The sequence below is a fragment of the Rattus norvegicus genome, chromosome X (assembly GCF_036323735.1).
Source record: "Rattus norvegicus strain BN/NHsdMcwi chromosome X, GRCr8, whole genome shotgun sequence".
Lineage (NCBI taxonomy): Eukaryota > Metazoa > Chordata > Mammalia > Rodentia > Muridae > Rattus > Rattus norvegicus.
This window is the reverse complement of record NC_086039.1, coordinates 120,032,187-120,053,864: the sequence shown is the minus strand read 5'-3', so window position 1 is coordinate 120,053,864 and position 21,678 is coordinate 120,032,187. Positions and strand designations below refer to the sequence as shown.

At 39.7% G+C, this 21,678-nt stretch overlaps 1 protein-coding gene across 3 annotated transcripts in view; it reads right to left on the bottom strand.

The window, feature by feature from the left end:
* Dock11 (dedicator of cytokinesis 11) overlaps nucleotides 1-21,678 on the bottom strand; it is a 183,121-nt gene that overhangs the window by 126,779 nt on the left and 34,664 nt on the right. For all 3 annotated transcript variants that reach the window (XM_017602037.3, XM_006257453.5, NM_001191760.1), the window contains exons 2-6: nucleotides 8,103-8,219; nucleotides 7,929-8,018; nucleotides 6,826-6,908; nucleotides 5,648-5,717; nucleotides 5,190-5,285 (exon numbers count right to left, since the gene is read on the bottom strand). In XM_017602037.3, the coding sequence (XP_017457526.1) occupies nucleotides 5,190-5,285; nucleotides 5,648-5,717; nucleotides 6,826-6,908; nucleotides 7,929-8,018; nucleotides 8,103-8,219 (456 nt within the window). The remainder of the gene's footprint in view (nucleotides 1-5,189; nucleotides 5,286-5,647; nucleotides 5,718-6,825; nucleotides 6,909-7,928; nucleotides 8,019-8,102; nucleotides 8,220-21,678) is intronic.

Sequence of the window (21,678 nt, the reverse complement as noted above, 5' to 3'; positions counted from 1 at the left end):
GCCAGATAGCGCAGTTATCTAGTCCACATTAATTTTTCTCAGTGATACAGAACAAGTTGAATAAAGCAGATGTCTCTAGCAGCTACTTAGGAAAGATAGCGCAACCAAATAGGCTCCTCCTGGGACTGCAGTTTCTGCCTAAGTGATCATGGATTCTCTATGATTCTCTTCAGCTTCTCTCCAGTCCTTTTCCAGGAATTGAAATGGGGCGTTTTCTCACTAACTAGAAAGCACAAACTGAGGAAATTGCTCACTGTAATAAAGCATGTCCTGTCTTAACAGGACTGCTCACAACAACACAATTTACAAGTGCTGGAAATAAAAAAAAAAGTCACTGTGTCCAGACTACAATCAACGCCTTTGCCTTTGCAAGAGCTGTGTGAGGCCAGCATCCTCTTTAAGGAGAGGAAATGCTTGGGCACTGTGACTTACTGTGTCTCACCGTGAAGCTAGATACATCATTAGCAGCTCTTTCACTGCCTGGATGTCTCTGTGAGACTTTGTTGGCGGATAATGAGGTTACCCAGAAAGCACTTTGGGGAAGATAATGACAATTGCAGTGAATAGTATTGACTAAAGTTAACTGTTCTGGGCTGGTGTGGGGGAACAATACACTGGGGAAAATATAATTTTTATTCCAGCATTAAGAACTCAGGATAGTCCGTGTGCCAGCCCTTCTTTTCTGTAGGGTCCATCACAATCAACTTGAATGTTGTGACAGAGTTCTGGCAGTCACAACAGTAGTTTTAATTTTTGAAAGTAGTCCAGGCATAATTTGCATTGGCTGGTGTTGGTGGTATTGCATAAGGCTGCATGGTTGCTTTCTCAAATGATCGCATAAATAACTAGTCTCTGAGTCTTTTGTAAATCAACAGAACTATACTGGGTATCTTCTGATCTTTTCACATTTTTCTTTGACACCTTCACTCATGATTCTAATTTTTCCTTTCTGTCTTGCTCTTTGATTCTCTTATTTGTGACAGTTCAAAGATCTAGGAGATCTTTTTTTAACCTAGGGCTTGGGAGGGAGAGGCAAGTGGATCTCCGAGTTTGAGGCCAGCCTGACCTACAGTGTGAGTTCTAGGAATACAAAGAGAAACCCTGTCTCAGAAAAAAAAAGCTGAAGCTACTGTGTATAATTTCAAACATCTTAAAGAACTGAATCTACATAGAGCTCCTGATTTGGTTGTATGAAACATCATTCCCTTGTATATTCCTCCAGTCTGACCTTGAGATCTATCCACCTGCTGCCACCTTACAAGTGCTGGGATTATGGCCTGTGCCACCAGGCCCAGCTACTCCAACAGAATTATTTTAGATTCAGATATTTTTGTTTGTATGTTTTAAAATGAATTTGAAAACTTTTGAATACATAACTTGTCGAAGAAGCACAAGGGGCTACACAGTCTGGTGTCAAGCCACAGCCCATCATGGAGACTCAGATAAAATACAAAGAAAGAAGCTTGGCTTCTGTGGGATTTTATTTACCAATGAGTCGTGATGAATACCTAGGCCCTTCTGCAGCAGTTTCCTGGCTTGCTGGGAGTTAGCAAGGATTGTTAAAGCATGGATTTTCTGATAAGAAAAGAGTCTCTGGGGGCCAGTTCTGTGGTGGTGGTTGCTAAACTTTCTCTTACTTTTTAACCAGTTCAGAAAGAGGCCCCCAGCATGCAGGAAACTCTGGCTATTCCCAGGATAAACCTGCCTCGAGTGCAGGGAAATTCATTCAGATAACCTCACACTGGAATGATCTTCCATTTTCCTATGTAATTGATTAGCAGTCTTTATTTGGAAGAGTCACACACTAGAAACAAACAGAAGCTTTCCTTCCAGCACACCTCTAATTCTGTGAGCCTCTGACTTAGTTATACCTCTGCCCCTCCTGACTGCAAGAGCTGGGCTGGCTGCTCTCCTGAGCCGTGGGCACTTAGCTTCTCATTAAGCCGGAAGGAATGTAGACTTGAGAAGAGCTTCTTCCCACACTGTGACAGGGCACCTACAGTTGCAAGGACAATGCCCTCAGGCTGGGGGTTTTAGGAAGAAACAACCTATTTGGGGGATGCAACTCATTTGATAGAGTATATAACTAGCATCATGAAGGCCTGGGTTCTGTCCATGAAGGTAGAGGCAGGAGGACCAGAAATTCATGTTCATCCTCAGCTACATAGCAAGCAGATGGAAATAAAGAGACAAAGCAAAGAACCTAGCTCAGCAGGACAAGACCCTGGTTAGCTGGCAAAAAGCAACAGCTGGCCTCTTTTACCTCACCCATGTGGTCTCCAGGTTACCTTAGACTTACCCTTTTACTCCATGAATTTATGGCTCCTCCCTGGTCTCTATAAGTGTGGGAGTTTTCAACCTCAGAGATAACAGCCAAGCTGGACAATCAATCTTTGGCTGACTGTATTCGTTTTCTAGGGTTATAATAAATTACTCCAAACTTGGTGGCTTAAAACAACACAGATTTATTCCATTATAGTTCAGTAGGTTAATAGTGTGCCTGATCTCACAAGGCTAAAATACAGGTAGGAAAAGGTCCATTTCCACCCCCCTTGCTTTCTTTTTGCTTCAAGACGATGTCCATCATCTTTGGGCTTGTAACTCCTTTCTCCATCTTCAAAATTAGCCACATAGCATCCCTCTATGGCTTCTGTTCACATCTTTTCCTCCAACTCTCCTTTCCTGCCTCCCTCCATCATCCATGTACCAGGAGCTTTGTGCTTATTCTGGGCCTGCCTGGGTAATTCCAAATCGTCTCCCTATCGGCTTATTAGCAACTTGAATTCCCTTTTGTCATGTAAGCAAACATTTACAGGTTCTAGGGATTAGGACACGAACATCTTTCGGGATTCATTAGTCTTGCTACCACAGTGGTGTATAATTTAAAAATTATGAAAGAAGATATAAAACATGAACTGTTTTACAGGCAACTGGAGTTTTTTTTTAACCTAAAATGTTTTCTTGAGAAGTTGAACCATAGTTAGTAAATGGTAATTCAGTGTTATTTGAGAAATAATTTAAAACAGTCTTCTGAATTGCTTAGTAAATATTTATTTCTTACTAATGTCTTAAGAATCCAGCATGGCATACAGCTTATTTCCTTAGCTCTGTGATAAACTTAAGGTAGATGTAAAATAGTTTAATAGTTAATGTTAGGGGAAAGGAATGGAGTCTAATCTATAGCATGCAAGGGTATAGAGTCAGATGAGGGGAATAATTTCTACAGCTCAGTAGACTACAGATGGCAACCACTAATCATGTATCTTAAAAGAGCTAGTAAAGATTATTTTAAATGCCCCCCACACACATACAAGAACATGCAGGAGCACACACATGTATGAACATACACATGCATTCATGCAATGGTGATAAATATTTAGGCTAATATATGTGCTAATTACCCAAATCTATTCATTGTTTATTATGTATTATATATGTATTGAAAGTTTACATTGTAACCTATACATACATTCATACATACATACATTATGTACCTTCTTAAAAGCATAAAAACTCAGAACCATTTTCTGAGAGTCTGCACAGAGATATAACCTCCACACGTGTGTTTCTGAATCTGAAGACTGACAGGACATGCAATGTGGCACTCAGCTAGTGAGGATGACAATGTACTGGCCAAGAGAATAGATTGCATAGGATGAAATTGCACTCCTGAAAACTCGGAGCTCTGTTTATTTAGTTTTTATATATTTGTATGGGTGGGATACACACACATGCATGTGCAAATGTGTGTCCTGGTATATTCACCTGAGCATTCACATGCAGAAGCTAGAGGTGGCCATTGTCTCCCATTACCATTTTCCACCTTAGTTTTCAAGACAAGGTCACTCAGTAAAGCTGGAGCTCCCTTTTTATTTACCTTGCTGGCCTGGATGTCTCAGCGAACCAAGATGAAGGTAGTCAGCCAGGGTTTTTGTTTATATTGCTATTGGGGATCTAAACTCAGGCCCCCATGTTGCACAGCAAGCACCTTCCTCTCTAAGCCATAGCCCAAGCCCTAGAGATCTATTTAGCCATCAGATTTCTCTGTCTATTTTACCATATCTGGAAACTAGGAATAATAATAATAGTGCCTATCACATAGGGCTGCCATGCAGATTAAATGCAGAATATGAGATACGTTGATCCCCTAGTAAATGGATTTGAAATAATTCTCTCACATGTATAAAAATCCCATGCCTCGATATAACATATACATAGGAAACATCCTACAATTTGGATTCATTATCTTCGGGGCCAGAAAATGAAAGTGAGAACAGGATATGGCCACTAAAGGAAAAGCAGTAGGCAAAATATTAAATTAAGATTGAATTTGAGTCTTCCTTTGGTAGACATCCATGGTTTCTGTTTTCAGACTATTTGAAAGCTAGAATGACTTTCAATACTTAATGGAACTGTGAATCATACTCAGGAAGCCACATGATCTTAGAGTGAATATCTGAAAGAACAGTTATATTTGGTATCACGGAATAATTTCTGCCGAGAATCCTCAAGAAACTCGTTTATTCTTCCTCTGGATTTTAATGGCTCTTCACTGCCTCCCAAACAAAAGCCTTTCACTGTTCTTGGTTTTGACCCCACAATTGCCTTACACAAATTCACTATCTAGTCAAACCATTTCATTTTCCAAACAGGTTTGACCACCCCAAGGCACTATTTTACATAGGACTTAATGTGGAATGTTTATAATATAATTATGAAGCTACTGAACACAATGGACTTGCCCATCTTAGATGTCAATAAATGTCCCCAGTCACTAGTATTTAATAAGAGCCAAATTCACTCATTAAATCCATTTCCACATAGCAACCTCTAATGCCTATTTTTGCAAAGCTATTTCCTTCATTCAACTGGCAACTTCCTTCAGACATCAAGAGCTTCATAATATGTCTTTAAAGGGTAACATTTCTAAATCTGTTCTGAGGTTGGAATTTTAAAATTCCATGTATCCCTTAAGATTCTTTCATTAATGACTTTTGGTAGGGGAAAACAAATGAAAACAAAGTATAATGACATATGTATTTTAAAAAATCCATAATGAAATCTACTATTCTACATGTTAATCTTAAAACAAAAGATTCTATGAGGGTTGATTAGAAAATAAACATTTCTCCAGGTTCATTATGTATGTCAATACACTTAAATGATGGAGTAATATAACTATTTCCTACCTTCATGGTTACTGTGATGGTGCTATTTACATTTGCTTTATGCAGCCATCCTTGCTTTATCACACCACCCTTCTGAGAACATAAAGAAGATGAATCCTGGAAAAGAATAAAAGCCATCAGGAAAATAGAGGTCATCCAACCATTTATTTAGTCAACATTTAGCAGACACAGAACTAGACCTGTTCCCATTTCCTAATTAAACATGAAGTTATCACTTTTCATAAATATTTAAAATATTGACCATAGATAGATGAAAGGCCCAACGGTATAAACACAGTAGGCACTCAGTAGTTACTGAAGTGCAACCATTTTTTTTAATTAAAAACCATTCATTGGTTAGAAAGGTGGACACAGATACACATAGCCACTTGTTCCAGCATCATTGATCTTTCCTTAAGGAATTCCCTTTCGGCAGAAGTGACCCCTGAAGAAAGGCACACAGTTAGCCCCGTCATTACCTCATCTTTCTCGCAGTCTTCATCAATCTCAAACACATGATTAGGAATCTTTTCTGGTCTCAGAGACTTGCTGAAAGTGCAAGAAAATTTAATTTAGACACTGAGTATAACCTATAAGCATCACCAACAAACAAAACCTGAAGTCAACTTCATTCTTTGGGAAAAAAAAAAGCAAGGCAAGAGATGGAAAAATGCTCTCTTCTTTTCAAGCACAGGCCTTATTCCTGGGTAAACATGCAAAGCCTCTTCTGTTTGCTTGTTTGATTTCCACTAAAGCAAAAACTCCTGACTAAGCTACCTCCTCGCCCCTGCCTTATTTGTATAGATGGACTCCCACATATGCAGCCAGCTGCAAAGATAAAACAGAGACCAGATAGGAGTCAAGCAGAGCACAGGTTGCTAAGGAACGTCTGCCAGGGCTGTCAGCAGTGGCAGAACTTTATCTTTCCACGGGTCAGAAAGCAACACTGTGTCATTTGGGCTCTCCTTTTTGTTTGCTTTGGGAACCTGGACTGTTAATGTTAGTAGCTTCTTTCCTAGGAAAATGTTTTTGAAAGCTACAGAGGACTACGCAAATATGTCCCGTTCCCCCCACCCTTCATATTTCCTAGATGAGATGCTGTGAGACCAGCTGTCATGCAGCGGAGAAATGGGGGTGACAGGAGAGCTCAAACAGGTTGATTGGGTGGTTCAAACCTAGCCCACTAGGAAAGAGCAGAAAGACAACTTGAACCATGACTGCTGGGTCTGTGTCCTCATGACAGTCCTTCAACTTCACTGAGATTATACCCCACTCTCATCCATGGGCTATCAGCAGGTGTCAAACTGATCTAAATAGTTTCTAACTTCTTCACTGAAACCACTGGGAAAACTGTCTCTATATTTTCCAGAATGAACTAAAGATTATTCTGTAGTCAATATGGATGTGTCAAACTATATGAGCTCACACTGGGAAGAGTGTCAACGAGCAAAATCAAAACATATTTGACTGGCCAAAATACTGCATGAACCAAAAATGCTGCTGTTTGAGGTCTGACTTATTGTAAATCATAACAAGAGTTTCAGAAGCATTTTCTAAAAAGCCAAATAATAACCATGATATTAATGATGGTGGTAATAATAATAATAACAATAATAATAAAAATAATAATTCTATTTCCTTTAACTTCTAAGCTTACCATGGCAGCATCCGAAAGTCCCCAGAGAAATCTTCATACTTATAGTTCACCACATGCCAATCTGTGCTGTAGGTTTTAATACACTGGAACAAAGTAGGGAATCATCCATTTCAAACAGAGAAAGAACACAAAGAAATATATTTTTAAATGTTTGGGAGAGCTGACCATGGTGGCACACACCTGTAACCCCCAGCATCCAGAGAGCAGAGAATGTAGGATTGTAAATCTAAAGTCAATCTCAAGTTCAAGTCTCAAGCACAAAAGCCAAAGTCTGGTGAAATACCCACAGAATTGTTTTAATTAATTGAGTAATGTTGGTATAGGGATCTTGGCTTGGGATCAAGTATGATGGTGTAAAATGACCCTCTCACTGGGGGTCACCTAACACCATCAGACTATACAGAAGGTTGCGTTACAATTCATAAAAGTAGCAAAATTATAGTTGTGAAGTAGCAATAAAAATAATTTTATGGTTGGGGGGTCACCAGAACATGAGGAATTGTATTAAAAGGTCACAGCATTAGGAAGGTTGAGAACCACTGCTCTAGCCCAACTGACAAAGACAGACCCTAATTCATATGTCCTTCTGAAAACTCTCACTTCAAGTACATGACAAAGTACTGAAATCTAAAAGAAAAATATAACAAACAAACAAACAAACAAACAACAACACCCCATACACTACTTATAAATGTGTAAGCTTTTGACTTACATACAGATTTGTTACTCAGGTTAGGTTTAGTAATTTAATTTCCCAATTATAAAAAAGTAAAAAATATTTTAATAGTGTATAAACTAAATTTGAACTTCATAGATGTATTACATACATAAACACATATGCACATCCATCTATCTATCTATCTATCTATCTATCTATCTATCTATCTATCTATCTATCATAGTTACTATCTGTAACTCTAGTTTCAGGGAATTCAAAGGCCTTTTCTGGCCTGGGGGACACCTTCACACACGTGGTACACATAAACTAAGTAACTAACACACTCTCTCTCTCTCAAAGACACACAGACACTAATAAAAAATAAAAACAAAAATAACAGTGAATAATGAATCAAAGTTCTTTGGCTGGATATTGAGCCCCTTACCTCTTTGACAAATAGGCTCTGGGCCCTCTTTTCAGCATCTTCTGGTACAGTGGACTGCACTGTTCTGAGCTGACGACCAATCACTGAGAGCTAGAAATCAAATCACATTGTTGCTGTAAGAACTGGCTTGGAAAATAAAGTGCCCATTCTTTTAAAAAGAACATGTGAACTCACAGATATGTCTTCCATGGGGAACATAAGCAGATCTCTGAGGGGATCGCTGTAAATCTGTGTTTTCCGTTGGGTGATAACATTCTCATAGTCCAGGGGTTCAACTAACTTGGCCTTTTCCTTTGTAAGAAACAAAAATAAATGTTACTGTCAGACTCCCAGAAGAGGGAAATTCTGTTCTGTGTAGTGAAGGTTCACTATTTCACAGAAAGGGAATTGTTCCGGTGGTAGTGTCTCATGTCTTTAATCCCAGTATCCAGGAGGCAGAGGCAGACAGATCTCTGTGAGTTCGAGGCCAGCTGGTTTATACAGTGAGTTTCAGGACAGCCAGAGCTGCACAGAGAAACCTTGTCTCAATAAGCCAAAGGGGCGGGGGTGTTGAAGTAATAAGAACATAAAAGTGCTTTAATAAGAGAAACCTTTTCCCTACATATGTCTGCATCCAGACATATATCAAACACATGTGAACATCAAGCACATGCACCAACACACTCTTTCCTGCTGTAGGTAAGAATTCCAAAGATATAGTACCATATCATTTATATCTGTATGTCTTCCAAAAGTCAAACAAAAATAATATATTTAAAAGCCTATGAGTGATTTAGTGAATATGCTCTATTTGCTGGGTAAATAAAGTGGAGAAAATATGAGCATTAATGTGCCCTCTCTGGGCCAGATACACAGTCCAAAGAGTGTATTACGTTCCAGCTTTGCTATAGCAAGCTAAGACCTTGAGATGCTTCATCCTGCCCATAGGGCATGAAAGGGTGAGCTTTCAGAGGGTAAACTTTGTGGAATTCAGTTAGACAGTTAAGTGCTCTAACCATTGATAAAAAGGCCCCAGCCTAAAGGTCATGTTACAAGGAACAGGGCCAATAAAGATGAGAAATCAAAACATGGTATAGTAAGAGTATTATTATCATTAATAATAATAATAATAATAATAATAATAATAGCATATAAGGTGTGATGTGATGAAGTCCACATTTATTTTCTCCTTTCAATTCTTCTCCTATCTCCCTTACTTCATCTCTTAACTTCCATTGGGTCCATTTGGTGATGCCTATATGTGCATGGGTATTGGACCATCTTCTAAAGCATGGAATGGCTTCTCAGGGCCTATGTCCCTGAAGAAAACTTGCTCAGCAGCCATCAAGTGACAGTAGGTCCTGAGCTTTTTCTATACAGCAGGAACTTGCTAAGTGCTTTCTGTATATTTACCAATGCAATGCTTCTAACTACCTATGAAATAGGCATAATTGATTCTCCCATATTACAGTTGAGGAAATTCTGGACCTAACAGGCTAAATAAATCTTCAGAGTCAAGAGTCAACCCCAGGTCTGTGCCTGTAAAAGACTCATTCTTTTTCTCTCAAGCAGTCTCTTTCCCACTCAGAAATACAAAAGGATATGAATGTGCAAGGTCTTGAACTTAGATTATTCCACTACCTACCTGCCTATCATTTTCTTTCATTGAACATACCATGATCTATTTTTACCTCTGGGACTATTCAAAGGCACGGAGCCTCCCAGAATAGAACACCTAGGCCTGTGAACCAAACTTCATCTCTAAGAGAAGTAAAAGGAAAAAGGACTACTCTACATTTCCCTTCCAGCAAGATTCAGTTGTGAACTGCTAGCATCAGAGCCAAGGAAAAGCTGTAATTTGTTCACTGCCCACGGTAGGCATCTGAGCATTCATTATGCAATGAACTTTGAGGTATTCAGACTCACTTAGAACCATGTGTTGACATGTTATTTTAAATAATACACATTAATTGTTTAAAGAATATTTGTTAATAATTTCTAATAAGGATGTTTTTTTATTTAAGTGAATTTATTTAACTTGTAGTGATAGAAACTGAACAAAGATTTAAGATGTAGTAAATTGAGGCTAGACAGTTGGCTCAGTGGTTAACAGTATTTGTTCTTGCAAATGACCCAGCACCTTCATTGATGCTCACCATTTCCTTGGGCACCAGACTTGCGTGTGACAAAAACACTCATACACAAAAAAAATAATAAAATAAATCTAAAAATATTAAAGACATATTAAATCTTCGCCACAAAGAAATGACATTTGAAGAGAAAAATATGTTTAATGTGATTTAAACACTGTATAATATATGCATTTTTAATACTACACAACCTCATTAGTATGTATAATTTCCACAGTTTTGTTTATGAGCTGGGTATGGTGGTGCATCCCTTTAATCCCAGAACTCAGAAGGCAAAATCAGGCAGAATTCTGAGTTCAATGCCAGTCTGATCTACATAGTGAATTCCAGGTCACCCCAGGCTATATACTAAGACCTTGAAAAAAAAAAAGCTAAAAAGGAGGGTTGGGATATAAGCCAGTGGTAGAGCATTTTCCTAGTATGCAAATGGTCCTGGATTCAATCCTCAATATTGCAAAGTTAATTAAACTAAGATATATTAAAACTAGTCCAAATTCAATGTGTAACCTGTTGAATTAACATCTACTAACATCTCTGTATAGTAATTTCACACATACCTGCTTCAAGCAACTTAGCAAAATGACAAAAAAGAAATTCTTCGTTTGGCTTTTTCATGTCATGTCAATATAAAAAATGAATCATGTGTTTAGATGTAAACTGTATGCCTTGTAAAAATGAAAGCTACAGTTTCCCCACATTTTAAAGGTCACATTTGCATGCTCCATTTTAAGAAAAGGTTTTACTTTTCATTTCAAACTGATTCAACCTAAGGTTGTGAGTCGTCATTTCTGTTTCCTTTGTCACGAGATGCAGGATATTAGAAAAATTAGAGTAACTGTTCTGAGTACCACAATGCTTACTGCAACACAATGGTTCTCAATTTGGGGGTCGAAACCCCTTTGGGGGTCACATATTAGATATCTTGCATACCAGATATTTATATTATAATTCCTAACAGTAGCAAAATTACAGCTATGAAGTAGCAACAAAGATAATTTTATGGTTGGGGGTCATCATAACATGAGGAACTGTATTAAAGGGCCGCAGCATTAGGAGGGTTCAGAACCACTGCTGTAACAGAAGAGCTAGGCCTGTGGAAAAAAGGAGAGGTAACTGAAACCCTACTTTTCCCTTTCCAGTGGGATTAAGTTATTGAAGACAAGGAAAAGGTTAGAATTATGGATTTAATAGTAGTTCTCCCCAGCCATCTAGACTATAATCTTTATTAAGTTTGTTTTAATTTTTTAAAAAATCATTCTATCATTAGACTTGTATGCTTACCAAAGAAAAACATCTTACTACATTTACAGAGTTTTCATGGGGGGGGGTGAGTTTGATCAAAATACACTGTATGTATGTATGAATATTCAATAAAATATTTTAAATTAAATATTAAAAAAATAAAAGCTGATCATGCCCTTAATCCCATCACTTGGAAGGGAGAAGCAAGTGGATCTCTGAGTTTGAGTCCAGCCTTATCCTAATGAGTCCAGGCCAGCCAGAGATAAATAGAGAGATTCTGTCTCAAAAAAAAAAAAAAAAAAAAAGAACGGAAAAGAAACAAAAGAAGGAAGCAAAAATGGACTTCATCTTTGTGATTTACCCTTTTAGTCTGTATAATGATAAGCCTACAAAGACTTTTTATAACCCCGGAAACCTACATTGCAATGAATAAAATTTCACTAGTCCTTCAAGTAACAGCAAGGCCCCACTGCATGCTCGTCTACAGTTCTGTAACAGTGTTAAACAAAAGGCAAAGGCATATATTTATACAATCTGGAGTGAAGTGAGCAAATGTTTCAGTCTTGCCTTCCTAAGGAGTGACAAGAAAAACTTCAGTCCAAATCTGGAATCTACTCAGTTTTTACCAGGGAAAAAAATAAAGTCCTTATTTACTGAGCCATAAGTTCTCTCGAAATAACTTGCTGGTAGTAGTCTTGTGTTGTTTTGTTTTGTTTTGTTTTGCTTTCCTTCTGCTCATTTGAAAATCACTTTGCATCATTAAGAAATCACTCAAATCTGCATTCCACTAACCTGACAGAAGGTCCATCATGTACACACATAAATTACTATCACTATTACTATGTAGTATTACTACATATGTAATACTATGTAGGGGAGTGGCTCAGAGGCTCATCTATCAATATCAGCAGAATCACTATTATAATCATTCAAGCTCACATTCTCTTTGCCATGCTGGAAACGGGACCTTGTTCATGGCAGACAAGTGCCTGAGCTACACCGCAGCCCAAAACACACCTTCCAACTCCTGATTCTTTTCCTTTTCTTGTCAGTGTTGCACAGACTGGATGTATTTGTAAACAATCGGAGATACAGAGCTTGCCTAGATTATTATATGAGACCCTGGGCTCAATTTCTGCTCTAAAAACATCTATGTTGAGATGCATTTATTTACTAAAAAGCCTTCTGAAACTCCTATAAAAGAGAATAAATCATTTACATAATTCTAGTATTAAAAAAAGCTTTCAGCAGTCATTTTGAAACCATGGCTTGAAATGTATGTAGTCCATGGTTTCATGTATACTTAAGCTGCCTAAGTAAAACTCTCGATGTCCTTCATTGTGTAAATCCTAAAACCAGGAAGAAATGCACAATTTTGCAAATTGAGACCATCTTATCATTAGAGAAACAGGGAAGCCATCAGTATAGATTCAGCTGCAGTATGTGTTGTGTTAAAAAGACTGGAAAGAATGGACCCCAACTGAAGGTCTGTCTACAGCATTACAACTTGGACACTCTTCTTTGGAGTGGCTCTTACACATCTAACACGCTCATCTTTCATCATTTTAAGTACATATGTGAAAAATACCATATCTGACACACCGCAACCCCTGAATATTGCCCAAAGCACACATGGCTAGTTAAGTCTATATACGTTACCATTAGAAACAGAAGCACAGATCCATTCATTTAACACACAATAAAGTGGCCTCAGAGATGACTCTGGAAGTAAAGCACTTGCCACAGAAGCTTGACCACCTCAGATCTGGGAACCCATTCAAGGTGGAAGGAAACAACTAAAATCTACTCTATGGAGCTGTTGTCTGACCTCTACGTGCACACAATGGCACATTTGAATAACCCTCCCCCCTCAAACACAATACAGGCATACAATAATCACAATAAACAAGAATAAAATTTAAAGCACAAATAATCTCATATTTCTCTGCACTCACCACAAAGTCAACTAGACTTATTTCTGCTTAGGTATTACACTAAAGGTCACCAGTAAAATTTCTATTCTAGAAACCAGTTGTCTTGAAGAATTCAGAGAATGTGTCTTCTGCAAGTCTAAAGTGAGCACTGGCTGTACAGATTCCCTTCTTTATCAAACACTGGAAGGGAGAGCAGAAAGCTTAGCAATGAGGATGGAACGGGGCCAATTTCAAACCTTCACTACCAAGAATGAATCCTCCACACTAGGTTTCAGTATAATAAAGATCATGGCAACAAATGGCTAAAAACAATGATTTTGTCCAAAATATAATTTCTGTGATTTTTTAAGACAATAGGGTCCCAATTCTATGGTTTTGTTCTTTTGTTATTGTTTTTAGAGAGAAAGGGTCTTCCTCTGTAGTTCAGGCTGGCCTGGAACCTACTATGTATCCCAGGCCAGCCCCAAATTCATGACACTACTCCTAAGTGCCCCAGGATGACAGGAATAAGGCTGTGCCTCACTGAACATTCTCTTACAGATGAGGACAGTGTGAAGAAAGAAGTACCATGTTCAAAAGGAGAGAAGTCACTCCATCCCATCCTCCCTCCACCCCCTTCACTTGGAATTTTCTACCCTCCCCTTTGTCACTTGGCTCTCCCCTCCTTTTACACTCAACAGCAGTTTCTAGTGTTCTCTCTTGAGAATATCTTAAAATAACCCTCTGTACTCAAAATGGCCACTGGGGGAAGGCAATTTCCTACCAGCAGGAGAGAAAACAAAGCAGGTTCAGTATGTGACATATTAATGAGTTCCTACTAAGGGCCAGACCCTGTGCTAAGCTGCTGTTGATATGGACACACAAAAAACTGGACCTTACCCTTTGAGAAGCCTCTTAACTTACTGTAGAAGGCAGATAAACCCAGACATCTGACTTGATCCTAGAAGCTGTCTTAAAACCACACTTAGCTTCTGCACTTCTACATACCTTCCAATAGCCAGTGTCCCCTCTAGCAAAGTGTTGGCACAAATCACTTCACACACATAAAAACAGGAATCCGTCTAGTATCATTTATTTCAATGAAAAGCTTTCATTGTGTGAAAATATGTAGTCTAGCATCATTTTTGCATTTCTACTTTTGTTCAGAAACTCTAGGAGAAAGTCAGGTGCAGTGGCACCCCTGGCTTCTTAGCACTCAGGAGGCTGAGGCAAGAAGATGAGTTTGAGGCCAGGCTGGATTACACAGGAGGTCCTTATCTACACATCTGTGTGCACGCACACACGGAAAAGACCCCAACCTCAGAACATCATATTCTGTCAATTTGTTACACTTATACATGTTTATTCATATGTGTATGCTTGTTTGCATGTGTGGAAATGTATGTGGTGGTACAGGTACACATGTATGTAGAAGTCCCTGTTGATATCAGGTATCTTTCTTGATTATTCTCCACTTTATTTATTGAACCAATTCAGTTGGTCTGGACAGCCAGCCCCCATGTCTTGACCTCCTGAAAGGGCTGAGATTATAGACAGGTCACTAGCTTGCTTATCTTTTATGTAGGTGCTGGTGATCCTGACTGAAGTCCTCATGGCTGTGTGGCCTACTGAGCCATCTCCCTTGGCCTTCTATTTCTGAGCTAGCCTAACCTGCCTCTTCTCTAACCCACAGTATTTTCCTCATTGATTGTGGCATGCACTTAGACAGAGCTTTGTTTTGGCACTCAATTACTTTGCAGTTTAGTTTGCTCAGCAGAATCTTCTCGGCAGAGATGATGTCTTGCACTTTGCTTCATAGTCTATGCACACTGTTAAGCATATGTCTCTTCTTTTAATTCCCTAAAAAAACCTGGAAGGCTTTCTTCTTTTTTATGTACATTTTACATATGAAGAAAGTGAGGTTTAGTCAGACTGACTGAATGCATCATATTTGTGGAGTGCAATCTTGACCTTAACCATAATGTGTACCCATAAGCCTGTGTGCTCTAAACTCAACAGGTACGTAGTATTTCTTCATTCTTGATCCTGACTACCATGTTCTGTTTCTCTAGATGAACTTTGTATTTTAGAATTTTCTAAAACTTGGAAAGATGGGATTTTGGTTTTCTTTTGTTTTGATGGCTTTTTTGAGACAGGGTTTCTCTGTGTAACCCTGGCTATCCTGGAACTTGCTCTATAAACCAGGCTTCTCTCAAATTCACAAAGACCTGTGTGTGTGTGTGTGTGTGTGTGTGTGTGTGTGTGTGTGTGTGTGTGTCTGGCTCCAGGGTACTGGGATTAAAGGCATGTGCCACTGTGGGAGCCTCCCTTCTTACCCTGATGACGCTGAGAACGGCGACTGGGAGAGCTTGTATTGTAATTGGATAAGGAGTTTTGCATTTCGAGGCTGATGCTTCCAATTTAGCATTTGTCTTCAATGAGTAGGGATTAACACCTTGAATCTTTTACTTTAAGGAAAGGAGCTGGCAGATTCAAGGGGGGAAGAATAAAATTACAAAAAAAGTAAAATATTGTCAAGGGACCTGTATCTAATTCATCTCAATATCCTCCACAGAACCTAGCAGAGAGCCATGAGAACTCTAAAGCCAGAAGCTTTTGTGGTTCCTGGGGATAGCCAGCTGCATAACACAAAGAGGCTGGTCTTCTGTACAAGCTTTTCAAGCCAAAGGGGCCACCCAGGAGGTCAGGAAAGCCGAGACTTCAGAACTGATTTTCAGTTTCTAGCTTTAAGGAATTACTTACAACTCTAAAAATCAACAGAAAAAGAGATTTCAAAGGTACTCAAGACTGAATATAAAGATAACCGGGCAAAAATAGTTTTACCTATCCCTCCCTATTTTTTCCCCAATTTTAGGACTTTGACACGGGAAATTTTTAACACAAGAGTACTTCCCCTTTCAAAGTCTACTTGCTATTTATTTTGAGAACTAGTCTGAAAAAGTCAAAAAGATTTTATTCTAATGATACAACATGCTCCATGAGAGGCTCAGCTGGCTTTACAAATGTTTTCTTTACTGCCAACTCAGATATTATGCAAATAGCCCATATTCTGTTCACAGGGGTAAACAGAATGCTGATGAACTGTCTACCCCAAACTTCACTGCAGCCAATAATTAATTATACCTTGACTCACCCCACTTGCTCTCAGGCAAGAACTGATTTGGGTTCAATTCCTCCTGGCTTGTTACTCACTCTGTGCTAATACGTTTGAAATGACTCAAAAGCAAGACAGGAAGAAGGGGAAATGAACAGAAGGGTTTGGAGATATCAATTAGAATAATGCTATTTTGATTTGTAGCACACCATTATTGATAGGGGAAAATGCACTTTGGTAAGATATAACGACTTTCCAGAAAAAAATATCAAAAAACAAGTTCTCAAGACATACCCAATTATGACAAACAATTTATTCCATGCTTAAGTTGCCTGGGTGTCTGTGATCACCACAGAGTTGCAAAACTCTCACTAGGAGAGGAACCCACTTCCAACAGTCCTAACTAGTTGGGAAACGGAGACATAACTATGTAAGCCCTGAGTTCAAGCTCAGTTTTGACATTAAAAAATAAACGTTCTCTTTGTGGTGGTAGTGGTGGTACATACCCTTGACCCTAGCACTTGGGAGGTAGATACAGGTGGCTCTCTGTGATTTGGAGTCCAGTATAGCATAGAGAGTTCCAGGACAGCTGGGGCTACACAGAGAAACCCTGTCTGAAAAGAAGCAAAACCCGAAACAACAAAAAATTCCCCCTGACTTTCTCCTTACTTTTAAAGAGAGTCATAGCATACTTTGCATTCTTCTAGAAAAAAATCCAAATGTACAAATATTCCATAGATTTACTGTCAGTGAAAAAGTGAACACCTGAAGCATGCAGCCACATGTCATTTCCCACCTGAGGTTGCACCAGAAGTCCGCCCACTTCACTGATTTGCTTCTGACAATGGAGTAAAGAAAACAGAAACGTTCCAGTTTGAAAATGAATCTTGAAAAGGAGAAAATGGCATCTTGTAACAAGCCTTTTAGCCTTCTCCATATTTGTCATCTTGTCATCCTTTTTGCGAATCCCTCCCAATAGAAGAAGTCTGTAGCATTGCATGAGACAGTACACTGTAAAAGCTACTTAGAGAAATAAAGGCAAAATTTACATCTATAAAACGTTGGGAACTTTTCTATTTCTTATTATTACAGGACACAGTGACCTAGTCCATGTTAACCCTATCTATGCTACTATAACTCCATTGGCACACCTGCCTCGGTTTGGCTCTGTATTTCACCACCCTATTGACCTCCACACACTCTGGACAGATTTATAACCATACCCATGCTGCTTTAGCCTAAATCAAATACTCCGCTACTAATATGTTTGATTTGTTCATCTTACAGCTTATAGTCCATCATGGAGAAGTCAAGGCAGAAACTCAAGCAGGACCATGGAGCAACGCTGCTTAGTGGCTTGCTTCCTGAAGGGTTCATTCTTCTTGTTTTCTCATAAACCCCAGGGACACTTCCCCAGAGGTGGCACCACCCACAGTGGGCCAACCCCCTCTATAATATCAATTATTATTAAAGAAAATGCTCCACAGGTTTTCTTATAGGCCATTTTGATAGGAACAGTTCTCAACTGAGGTTCCCTCTTCCCAGATGACTCTTGTTTGTTTCGAAATAACAAAGTTAAACCAACACGAAGAGAAAGAGGACTTGAAGTATAATGGGTCAGGACCTATGAAAGGCTTTTTGAATACCTAAAGTATACTTCAGTATGATGAAGCCCAATTACTATGTAAGCTAAGGTAAACAAAAATTAAAAAGAAAACTAAAACATAAAAAATAGCCTACCTAGTTTCACTTCCTTGTACACACAGAAAGGTAAAAACTCTCCAGGGTCTCCTAAGAGATAGGTTCCCAGTACAGAAATCCAGTTACTCATTAGCACAGTTAGATTTTGGTGCGTGAGGAGATCCTACACCTCAGTCAAAATTTTCCTAGCCAACCTGCCACAAAAGTAAGGCTTCCTGGTCGATGATTCCCTGAGAATTCTTCCAGGATACTTAGAAAATATTTAACTTAGTCACATGTACTAACCAAGTATCAGCCCTGGGCCAGGCAGTGAGCTACAAAGTGCTGAAAAGTGGATAAGACGCAGATGGGGCTCTTAGTGACCTCAGGAACTAGAGGGGCAGGCAATCATGCTTTTCCACAGAGAGCATGGGAAAGACTGCAATGGTAGCATATTAACATTTCCTGGGTGGAGATAAATATGTATTTAAGTAGAGCACCAATGACAGAACAGAAAACTGATTCCAGGGAAGTCAGGCTTGGTGACTCAATGAAATTAGTTTGAGTTGTTAGCGACTTATGGGTGAAAAAGCCCAGTTTCTGGCAATTTTTAACTAGTTATATTCCGGAAGGCCTTGGGACCATCTCCTGAACAGCCACAGGAGCCCTCCTTCCACTCAGCAAGGGAACATTAGCTCCTGACAGTCTCATGTCGGTAATCCCAGTTGTTCGGATTTTAATACTGCAATGGCCATGTTATGGTCAGAGGGTGGGGTTCCACAATAGATATAGATATACATAGAGTGGTGTATGGACCCCCAGTAAGGGAGAGATTCATTCTTCTGGTGAAGGAGAAAAAAAAAACAGTTGAGTTGATCCCTGGATGATGAGAGATTATCATCTCAGAGCAGGCAATGTGAATACAGGCAGCATGGGAAAAACAGTAAAGATAATGACATTGAGTGCAGAGAGCTAAGAGGGCTGTTTGTGGGTTGCTAAGGTTCTGCAAAGAGAAGATGGATGAGACAAGCTAGAGAGGTCCATTCACGGAGAGGCACATTCACCGAGACCATAACCTGGAGCTAGTTCCTCATGTCGGAGTAGGGAGCCAGCAGAGGGGTTTTGGTTCGATTGTTTGGATTTTTTTTTTTATTCTTGTTGGTTTTGCTGCTGTTGTTGTTTTCAGCAAGAGAAAGACATGAACAGATGTTTCGGTATACTCATGTACTGAGAGCCAGAAAGCCCATCGGAATGGAAACTAATCCATAAACTGACAAAACAGACTTAACGTGTAGCCTACTGTTTCTATTTCTCAGGAGCAGTACACCGAATTATGCAAAACTGCTTATTAGAGTTGCATTCAAAACTCTAGAGGGAAAGCAAGTAGGAACTTTGCATGAAGAATCTTTCTTTAAAGAACACCAAGAGAGCATTTACACCTATCTATCTCCCCTGTGTCAGACTAAATTAACCTGGACATTTTATTTTGAAAAAAATCAACTACCAATCTGTGACTTAGTTTGTTCCCAACTCATTCTTTGTTGGCTAATTTGATCCAAATCTGTTAAACTCTTCCATAGACGAAGGTTGGTTCACAGTATTCCTTTGTTTCCATTCCTTCAGCAGCTTCCCAGAATCTACAGAATAAGACCCAGACTTCCAAGAAGGGCTCTAAGACTCTTCATGATCTGTTCTCTTAACCCAATGTCTAGCCCATGCCCTCTGACTAGAGTGGATAAAGCCCCTAGGAGCTCACAGGATCTCATTTTTGCTGATCCTGATCCCTCTGTTCAGTTTTCTCCTCCACTACCCTGTGAAACCCAGTAAAGCTACCGGATGCATCCAGGTACATGTGGCCAGTCTCTGATACCGATGCTACGCACTTGCTTTCCCATCCGAGTCCACCACTGAAAGATTCAGATGTAGTTAGTGTTCATCAGTCTTTCTCCCTTTCCCTCCCCACCCAAAGAAAGCTTTGTGATTGTAGGTTGTTGGTCTTGGTCACTGCTGGGCCCCCAATTCCCCCACATTATATCCAGAATGGGTGAATGGGCAAACTGCAGACCCACTGCCAACATCTTTTTGACCTTCAGCAGTAGGACTGTCTTCCTCTTGCACTTTTTCCAAGATGAGCACTCACTGAAAGGCACTCATTAGAGAAGGACCCAGGAGCCCTGCCCCACCCATCTGAATAGCATGAACGTCATTGACACATTACTCTCAGTATACATTCATTGTACTGTATATGAAGTTGTCAGAGGACAACGCATACCGACACAAAGAAGCCCTGTGCTGGGCAGTTCCAAATGGCGTCTGAGTTAAAACTGAGAGGAAGACTATGACTCAAGCAAAGGTCCCAACAGAGTAGTTAGTGCCTTTTTTCTGCCCAAACAATCAACCAACGAGTCAGTCATTCATTCAGTCAGTCAGCCAGTCAGTCAGTCTGTCTGTCCTTGTGTTTCTCCCTTCTGCTCTCCCCCCCCCCCCCGTTGACTTCACATTTAGTCTGTGTGCTGAACATGCCTACAAGAATATTTGCTGATTTCCTCTGGCTAAAAGCACTCCAAAGGACAATCGTATTCGTTGAGAAAGCAAAGAAGGTTTTTGCTTCAACAAACACTCCCCCATGCCATTACCTGAGCACTTTGCAGTGCCCACTCTACCCCTGACAAATTCTATCATGAGGATGGAGGACTTCTAGAGGCCTTTGCCTAGAGCACTGACTGAAAGGCTATCCCAATGACAAAACACTCTGACCCTGAGAATGCTCTGCACCTTCTCTCTTACCTATCCTTTAGCTAGAGGACATAATTGTTGTGCTTCCCATGTGACAGTGCATTAGGGCTCTGCTTTTATTATTAGTTGAACTGGAGCCTAAAGGCTGAGAGTGCTCTCATGTAGCTGTTGTCCTTTTTAAACTGTAGCTACTGTTGCCACCACTCTAAGCCCAAGATCAGCCTCCGTGCTGTCTTCTCTGCTATGCCCTATTCCTAGGGGAAAAATCCCAACCTGGTGCTCACAGGTTTCCTCACTGATTCCAGTTCTAAGATTAGCCAGGCTGTCAGCCCTGCACACTCTAATTGCTTCAAAGTCCCCTGTACTTTTGTGTCACCAGCCTACAAAAGAATTGGAAAGAGCTGGGAGATTCAGCTATGATAGTGCAGTTGCCTAGAAGAATAGGAAACTTGAGGTTTTGTGAATGGAGAGAATTCATTGCCAACACCATATGCATAACATCCTTCGAGAAGGGTCAGGAACTTCCAGCAATTTCAAAAGAATGTGAGACCCAAGAAAGGCTAACCCTTACCACGCCAACTTTGCTATAAACAAGCTGCATTATTTTATGTGAGAATTTCCGATTTTCCATAATTGTAAAAGTGATACATGTTCATGGATGAATTTTTTGTTTGTATGTTTTGTTTGGTTTGGTTTCATTCTTTTAAGCGACAGGGTTTCATTGTGTAGTTCTGGCTGTCCTGGAACTCACTCTGTAGACCAGGCTGGCCTCAAACTCACAGAGATCTGCCTGCCTCTGCCTCTTGAGTACTGGGATTAAAGGCGTGGCCCACCACTGCCTGGCTCACTGAAGAGTTTTTAATCTAAAACTACAACTTAGAAAATAGAACTCACTTACTTAGAAACTCTCCACCTCTGTGAGCACACTGCTGACA